The sequence below is a fragment of the Chiloscyllium plagiosum genome, chromosome 32 (assembly GCF_004010195.1).
Source record: "Chiloscyllium plagiosum isolate BGI_BamShark_2017 chromosome 32, ASM401019v2, whole genome shotgun sequence".
In the NCBI taxonomy this organism is placed as follows: Eukaryota; Metazoa; Chordata; class Chondrichthyes; order Orectolobiformes; family Hemiscylliidae; genus Chiloscyllium; species Chiloscyllium plagiosum.
This window is the reverse complement of record NC_057741.1, coordinates 21,561,077-21,570,527: the sequence shown is the minus strand read 5'-3', so window position 1 is coordinate 21,570,527 and position 9,451 is coordinate 21,561,077. Positions and strand designations below refer to the sequence as shown.

At 39.8% G+C, this 9,451-nt stretch overlaps 1 protein-coding gene across 1 annotated transcript in view; it reads right to left on the bottom strand.

Moving 5' to 3' along the window:
- The window catches only part of sclt1 (sodium channel and clathrin linker 1), a 112,792-nt gene that overhangs the window by 54,077 nt on the left and 49,264 nt on the right, over positions 1 to 9,451 (bottom strand). Inside the window, exons 13-14 of the mRNA XM_043674192.1 lie at positions 6,828 to 7,005; positions 1,374 to 1,472 (exon numbers count right to left, since the gene is read on the bottom strand). Coding sequence (XP_043530127.1) covers positions 1,374 to 1,472; positions 6,828 to 7,005 — 277 coding nt within the window. The remainder of the gene's footprint in view (positions 1 to 1,373; positions 1,473 to 6,827; positions 7,006 to 9,451) is intronic.

Genomic DNA, 9,451 nt, shown 5'->3' with positions numbered 1-9,451 from the left:
CACATGCACCCCCTCACAAACTTAAGACACTTTGCACTCACTACACACACTCACACATACACTTTCTCACACTCAACCCCCCCAACACAGACTGACACACACACACAGACAGACAAAGACCCACATGCACACATATATTTTGTGGAGTGAATTTGTACTTGCAGGGTTACATTGTACCTTGCTCAGAAATTACATGCATTCATGTAGAACTCTGAGCTCAAAAACTGCATGAATTTATGCAAAACTCTGTTATCTCACTTTTTAGATTAGAATCAATCTAAGCATCATGGCATAGACAGAGAACACAGGGGGCCAACACCTTCAACATATTGTCTGTCTATCACCATTGTTAACAGCTAACCTGAGAATGTACCTTTTTTAAAAAAAGTTTTGTGATTTACACATGAAAGAAGTGAAACTATCACTGTATTCTAACAGATGAAAGGCTTAACAGACAATCAATTTGTCAATGTATAATTTCAGTTACATCACACTGTAAATTTTTCCTACAAATTCTATGTTAGGACTGAGCTCTCCACTACCACCTAATGAACGAGCATCGCTCCGAAAGCTAGTGTGCTTCCAATTAAACCTGTTGGACTATAACCTGATGTTGTGTGATTTTTAACTTTGTACACCCCAGTCCAACACCGGCATCTCCAAATCATAACATTTAAAAGGTGTATGTGAATAGGAGATGGTTAGAGGAATATGAGCCAAATGCTGGCAAAAGGGACAAGGTCAATTTAGAATATCTGGTCGACATTGTCGAGTTGGACTGAAGGGTCTCTTTCTGTGCTGTACGACTCTATGACTCTATAAATAGTCCTGGGTCAGCAGCTTCAATCGACAGCTGACCGGTGTGAATTCATGTTATCGCAAGTACTATTTGCCCAAGAATCTGGGCATAATTTGATAAGCACCCCAGAATAGACATATCAGTAGAAATTTGTCTCTCCTGGATACATGGCCAGATTTGTGGGCAGAGACTTTCTCATAAAGGGATTTCTGAAGAGTAAAAGAAAGATCAGCATCACTTCAGGCAAGGACGTAGTTTTGGAGCAATGATTGCAAACAACTCTGATGTTTTGCACAATTTTGTTTTACTTTTACCCAGATTATGGTGAAGTCTGGCAAAAATCATGCAGAAAGTTTAGGCCTGGAAGTTTGCAACTGCAGCCATTCTACGGGTGACAGTGAAAACTTAAAAACAGAATATTCAAAGCTACACCTTAAGATGCCAAAATAGTTAGGACACTTTCTATTTTGTCTTAGCTGAAAATACTGCTTTTATGATGAACATTAGGTTAGCATCACGAGTTTAAATCTTCCAGAGTATAAGTTAAGATGCACAGCAGTTTATCTAATTCAACCTCCTTTCTTGTCCGAACAGCAGCTTCTTGAACTAGCTGCACCATGGCTTCCTTCATTTTTGCCACTTCTTCATCCTTTTGTTTTTCACGTAGTAAAACCTGAAAATGGGAAAAAGGAATTATCAAGAAGAAGTTACTTTAGTGTTGTAATTTCTGATTGACTGTCTGAGTGAAATATAAATCGTACTATTTTCAACCACTGCTAAATGATACATCTCAATTACAAAACGTGAAGTAAAAATATTTACAATACTTCACTAATTCAAAGAAAATCAAGGAAACAGCTTAATATGATACTGATCTCAAAGTAAAAGCAAACAAATGTATCCTAAAAGTAAGTTCATAAAGTAAGAAAGACAGCAAGGATTTATATTTACATACTGCCTTTAATGTAATAAAATATCCTGAAGCATTCAATAAGGGCATTACAAAACAGTATCACACCAAGCACATAAGGGAAATTAAGTCAGGTCACTTAAAGCTTGGACAAAGATGTATGTTTTAAGAAAGGAAGAAGGAAGTGCTGCAAGGCAGCCTGTTCACTGGATTCGGAATATTGTTCTCACTTGGAGGATGAGTATGCGAATAGTCCAGGATTCAAAACCCAGACAAGACCTTTGACTCATCAGCCTTACATTAGTGGTAGGAAGAATGCTGGAAGTTATCACAAAGGATATGATAAATGTAATCTTGGATAAAAATGATCTTGTTGGGGTACAATCAGCATTTATTTGCAAGTAGAAAATCGACAAACTTGGAGCATTTTTAAAAGCTTAATTTGAAATGCACAGCAGGACAGACTTAGAGGAGTGCAGAAATCTCAGCGGGTTATAGGAGATTACACAGATAGGGCGACACATGGCCATAGAGGAATTTAAAAACAAGAATGAGTGTTTTAAAATGGAGATGCTTGACTTGGAGCCAATGTAAATCAGCGAGCACAAGTGTGAGTTAGGAACAGGACTAGCTGAAAGCTCTGGCAGGGCAAGAGAGGTTTGAATGACCTCACTTTTACAGAGAGTGAGGAGGGTGGTGTTGGAGGAAGACCAACTGGGATGCACTGGAATAGTCATGTCTAGAAGAAAAACAGCATGAAAGAGAATTTCAGCAGCAGGTAAGTTAAAACATGGAGACATAAGAGTCAAAGATTGAGAAATGTTATTGTAAGAGTTCTCTTAGATTGCTAGAAGTTTAATTCTATTTTGTAACTCCACAGGGTTTTTGATGTCTGTCCAGAAAGGATGTTGGATGAGCAACTATGGAGGTATAAGGGGACATGGGGCAGAAGGCTAGAGGACCATTCAGCCTTTTATAAAAATGGGCTGAAGTCTCAGACAACTGAGGTAGGTGATCTAACTGACCCACCTCAGCACCCACCCAACCATAGGCACCTCCAAAGGTAGTGGGTCCAATTCCATTCCACCCCCACCCTGCCACAAGGTAAATATGACTTTTAAGGATTTTTTCTCAATGCTTTTTAAAAGATTTCCAATTCTTAAAAAGATTTTTTAATCTTTTAGAGGTTTTTAAAAGTCTTTTAAAGGTTATAAATCTTCTGATTGAGCTTACTGTCTTGATGGCAAATATCCTGCAGAGTATACTGAGCAGAAGTATACCCAATCTCAGATTAAATCGACAAGTTCACAGAGAGAAAATTTTAAATTATACATATAGTGGAAAAATCATGAAAATTACACAAAAATCTCTAATGTATCATTACTCAAATAATTTTTCCACATATATAAGCTAACATTTTTCAAGTCAATGCCCATGTGGGATTTCAAAAGTACTAAATGTGAAGATCATACCAACAGAAATTACAATGAAAACATTCACAATGCAAGGTCTTTTGTTGTTCTGGGAAAAATTCAGATGACTTTTCTCTAGTTTTAAGGAGTGTAACATTCATATAGATTTACAAACTGACACACGTGGATGAGCAGAAGAGCACACAGTGTGTAGAGCCCTGTGTCCAATGTCTAAACTTTCTGCAAAGTTATTTGTTTGGGAAGTTATTTTGTAAACTTGATCCATTTCCCATTTTTATGCCCTTCAAATTGGTACATTACAGCAAGAAAGCCATCTATTAAGGGTCAACTTACAGCACATTATGACATTAGCTCTAAAAAGAGAGTCCACGAGGTGGTTTAAAGGATACATTTGAAGTGTGATTTTTAATCTGTACAATTTTATCCAGAAAAGTTCACCCAATGGCTTTCCTTCATTCTTATACTGTTGGTTCTAGAGTCTTTCAATGATCTATCCTTGGCTTCCTCCTATTTCCCTTCAAAATCATGCCCTTTTACAGCATTATGTAAAAACTTTACCACCTTTTTTTGTTGATTCTCCACTTACTGATTTGGTATTGTGAATACCTAAATTCCATAATCAAAATTGATGATGATTATGGGCTGAGGAGTGGCAGATGGAGTTTAATTTATACAGTTAATGAAAGGGCCCTGTTGAACAGAGAGACCTAGAAGTTCAGGTACATAGTTCCTTGAAAATTGTGTCACAGGTATACAGGATGGTTAAGAAGCAGCTTAAAAGGTTTGCCTTTATTGATTAGACTATTACGTATCAGAGTTGAGACATCATGTTGAGGTTGTACAGGATGTTGGAGAAGTCACTTTTGGAGTACTGTGTGCATTTCTGATCACTCAACTGTAGGAACCCTCTCCAATTATTGGACAAGGGCTTTTTCACTGGAGTGTGGGAGGTTGACAGGAGACCTTATAAAAGATTATAAAATCGTGAGGGGCATAGATAAGGTGAATGGCAAAGGTCTTTTCCCTAATGGATAATAGACAATAGACAATAGGTGCAGGAGTAGGCCATTCAGCCCCTCGAGCCTGCACCGCCATTCAATATAATCATGGCTGATCATTCCTAATCAGTATCCTGTTCCTGCCTTATCTCCATAACCCTTGATTCCACTATCTTTGAGAGCTCTATACAACTCCTTCTTAAATGCTCTGTCCTAAATGGTCTACCCTGTATTTTTAAGCTGTGTCCTCTGGTTCGGCACTCGCCCATCAGTGGAAATATGTTTCCTACTGCCAGAGTGTCCAATCCTTTCATAATTCTATACGTCTCAATCAGATCCCCTCTCAGTCTTCGAAACTCAAGGGTATACAAGCCCAGTCGCTTCAGTCTTTCAGCGTAAGGTAATCCTGCCATTCCAGGAATTGACCTCGTGAATCTACGCTGCACTCCCTCAATAGCCAGAATGTCTTTTCTCAAATTTGGAGACCAGAACTGCACACAGTACTCTAGGTGTGGTCTCACAAGGGCCCTGTACAGCTGCAGAAGCACCTCTTTGCTTCTATACTCAATTCCTCTTGTTATGAAGGCCAGCATGCTATTAGCCTTCTTCACTACCTGCTGTACCTGCATGCTGGCCTTCATTGACTGGTGTACAAGAACACCCAGATCTCTCTGTACTGGCCCTTTTCATAAATTGATTCCATTGAGGTAGTAGTCTGCCTTCCTGTTCTTGCCACCAAAGTGGATAACGATACATTTATCCACATTAAACTGCATCTGCCATGCATCTGCCCACTCACCTAACTTGGATCAATGGTGCTGAAAGAGCACAGCAGTTCAGGCAGCATCCGAGGAGCTTCAGCAAAATCGACGTTTCGGGCAAAAGGCGTCATTGCCTGCCATTCCGAAATGGAGCCATTTATCACTACCCTTTGTTTCCTGTCAGCCAATCAATTTTCAATCCAATCTAGTACTTTGCCCCCAATACCATGCGCCCTAATTTTACTCACTAACCTCCTGTGTGGGACTTTATCAAAAGCTTTCTGAAAGTCCAGGTACACTACATCTACTGGATCTCCCTCGTCCAACTTCAGAGTTACATCCTCAAAAAATTCAAGAAGATTAGCCATTAGGATGGGGGAGCTCAAAAATAGGGGCATATTTTTAAGGTGAGGGGGAAAAAAATTAAAAGGGACCTGAGGGACAGCTTTTTCACAGATAGTAGCTCATATGTGGAATGGACTGCCAGAAGAAGTGGTAAAAGCAGATACAGTTATAATATTTAAAAGGCATTTGGACAGCTATATGAATAAGAAAGATTTAAAGCGATATGGGCTAAATGCAGGCAAGTGGGACTTGTTTAGTTTGAGAAACTTGGTTGGCATGGATGAGTTGGAATGAAGAGTCTGTTTCCATGCTGAATAATCCTATCCATAGCTCCCTTAGTCCATACATATTTGAAAGGAACATCATTTTTGAACACATATTTTTAAAACTCATCATCTCTGACCAAGCACTTGGTTAATCTTCTGAAATCTTTTCTTTTAGTTCAGCATTTATTTATTTGCTTTATACCTTTGTCAGACATATTATAAAAGCTTTCTACATTAGAGGCACTATACAAACAAAATAGAAAGACTCCCATTTATGCAGTATCTTTCATGAATAAAGGATGGTTCAAAGCCCTTTATAGCCAATGAAATACTGTTGCGATGTGAGAAACAGTGACAGTCCATTTGGGCATAGCACATAGCATAAACAGGAGTGTGATTATGACCAAACAATGCAGTTTTTGTGGTGATAAGGCGTGGTGCTGGAAAAGACACAGCAGGTCAGGCAGCATCTAAGGAGCAAGAGTCAATGTTTCGGGCACAACCCTTCTTCAGGACATTTTTTGTGGTGTTGATTAAGGGCGGTATTTGCCAAGATACTTAGGGGATAAGTCATGAACTAATACTGTGGAATTTTTTACATTCCTCTGAAATGGTGGACAGAGTCTTGGTTCAATTTCAGTAGTAAAGCAAGTCCTCCAGCATATGCAGGATTCCCTCACTACAGTACTGGAGTGTCAGTTGAGATTTTGGATTATATTCGATTCCCTAGTGTGGAAACAGGTCTACCGGCCCAACCTCCACACCGACCCTCCGAAGAGCAACCCACCCAGACCCATCTCCCTCTGACTAATGCACCTAACACTATGGGCAATTTAGCAAGGGCAATTTAGCACAGCCAATTCACTTGACCAGCACACCTTTGGACTATGGGAGGAAACCCATGCAGACACGGGGAGAATGTGCAAACTCCACACAGATTGTCACCCGAGGCTGGAATCGAACTTGGGTCCCTGGTGCTGTGAGACAGCAGTGCTAACCACTGAGCCACCGTGCCACAATTTCTGCACTGATCTCTTGAAAAGGGACTTGAACCCAGAACCTTGTGACTCAGGAAAGAGTGCTACCAACTAAGCTGATACTTTTCAGTGCATGCCCAACAGTTTCAACCATACTTCACTCAACTATGTTCCCACCTAACTCAAAAATGATGTAAAACCAGGAACAAAACTATACAAAAGATTATGGGTACACTTGCGAGATGCAAAGTGCTTTTAGCCTATTGACAAAGATTTAAAACAGCCTCTCTGTAAGCATTCACTTTGCAGCTCAAAATGAAATTTCTGTGTGATCTTACCTGATCTTTCTGTAAGTTTGCTTCTTCAAGGAGTTGCATGCTGTCACGAACCTTGGCTATTGCCTCATATTTCTCTTCCTCCATCTTTGCACATTTTTCCTGAAGTTCACCAATTTGCATTTCAAGAGAAATTCTCTCTTTTCGCAACTGTTCTGAATCTTGTGCAGCTACACGGAGTCTGCAAAGACAACAGTTAACATTCATAGAAGAATGCACCACTCCTATGCTTTAAAGGTTGTCTAAACTTGTTGCAGAAATAAATTGACAATTCTTGGAAAATATTATCAAGTAGCCAAATGGATTGGCTCAGGGCAGTTGCCATGCAGCCAAATTATAAAATCAGGCCAAAATCTTTACCTGGATGAGATTGTCAAGAGCAAGACCATCAACAGGAAAAGTCCTGCTGGAAGCAAATCCATCCTAGCCAAATCAGAGTGCAGTTAACCAAATTTAATTAATGAAGGGAATTACTGTCGGTTTTAAATTATAACTTTTATTGTTTTAGAATTTTAGCTAATATCATTATCTAATAAAATTCTATCAATCTCAGTGATGAAATTTTCAATTGACCCATCTTCAATAGCTGAATGATGGAGTTCCAGATTTCAATTGTTGGGAGAAGAAATGCTCTTGACATCAATTTTCTACAGAAAAAATACTTCTCATGAATTACAATGGATCTGTGGGTTTTTTAATAACATTGTAGGTAGGTGCTCCACGGTAATTTGTTTAGCTCAGTTGGCTGGATTGTTGGTTTATAGACCAGTGTGATGTCAACAGCATGGGTTCAATTCCCATCACTGGTATGAAGTTACCATGAAGGACTCTCCTTCTCAATCTTTTCCCTCACCTGAGGTCTGGTGGCCCTCAGGTTAAATCATCACCAGTTGCTTATCTCTAATGAGAGAGCAGCCCTTATGGTCTGGTAAGACTATGGTGACACAACACAGCAGGAGCTCTGCAGATAATGCTTGACCTGAGTATTTGCAGCATTTTCAGTTCTTATTTCAGATTCCCATCCACAGCATACTCTTTTTCAATTTATGTCTGTATTTGTCTCTATATCAGAGGTTACTGAACAATTTGAGTCCATGAAACCAATTTTATTAAACCGAGTACTTCATGCTGCTTTATTGTACTTGAAATTTGAGTGTTTAGGTTTGGAAAGCAGAGTGCTTGGCACAGTTGCAGCCGCATTGGTTGTATTGATGCTATATCAGACCCCTCAGTATCAATAGTCTGAGATGAATCCCAATCCAAATGTAAACTTTGCGTGATACCTGAAATAGTATGCACCAAAAGAACTCAGAAGACAAAATGTTGGGACATTCCTGTAAACAACTCAATGCTAATCTTAAGGCTTTTGTTAGTCTTTGATGCCACAAAAAACATAATTTTAAAACTAACTTCCCAAGATATAGATTGTCATATTACGTGAACTCTGATTATTTTCATTATGTATACTTTGTATTCAATTTGCTGATTGGTACAGAAATACCACTATGGTTTTCAAAAACTCTAAGTCCCTTCCAAATGAATTCAATGAGAAATTGTCATTTGATCCCACATTTTTATTGAACACTGATGCCTTCGCTTGAGTGACATTATTAATTTACATCAAGTTAGAGAATTTGATTTGAAGTTTAATGGGAAATAATCCAACTATTCAATAACGTAAACCTAAGAATTCAGATTGTCAAACAGCAGATTAAACAATAGAAAATAAATATTTAATTTTAGTTTCTGGCCATCTTAATTATCACCTTAAGTATTCTCCCAGATCACCATTCCTGGTACACTGTGGGATGTGCCAACGCTATCAGTGTGAGGTACTTGGTAAGAGTTGAAAATGTGTTGCTGGAAAAGCGCAGCAGGTCAGGCAGCATCCAAGGATCAGGAGATTCCTGAAGAAGGGCTTATGCCCGAAACGTCGATTCTCCTGTTCCTTGGATGCTGCCTGACCTGCTGTGCTTTTCCAGCAACACATTTTCAGCTCTGATCTCCAGCATCTGCAGCCCTCACTTTCTCTCAAAGATTTTAACCTACTGCGAATCCTCTTACAAGAATGCCTTCTTGAAGAAGCTCTCTTCCTCCCTCTACAAGGATTTCAGTGAGTCCCTCTCTCACTGCACACCCCAGGTCATCTCCTCTGCACAGAAGCTCTTCAGCCACGTTCTCAAACAGACTCGCTACCACAGCCACATCTCCTTCCTCAGCACCTGCCTACGGAACCGACTGATCCCGCACGGACTCCGGACTACGTTCAGACCAACAAAATTTGGACCCAACCAGGACAACCAGTACCTACAACAAATCCGAAGCCTCCAGCAAAAGACCTCCCTCCGGATCCTTCACTCCACGCTTGCAGCCATGCGCCGCTACCTACATTCCCTGCAATTAGACCTACCCCAGCTCAGGACAACACTCTCACAGACCTGTAAAGGACCTCTACTGTTCTTCATCCTCAGAAAAATCCATACACTAAATAAACAGTTCTTCCTAGCCATATCGGAAATTAAAGACAGTAAGTACCAAAAACTTTCATGTACTTACCCCCACACTCTGGGTTCCTCAACTGTTCCAGAATCTTCCATCGGCCTCCGAAATCAGTCTGGCGCCATTAC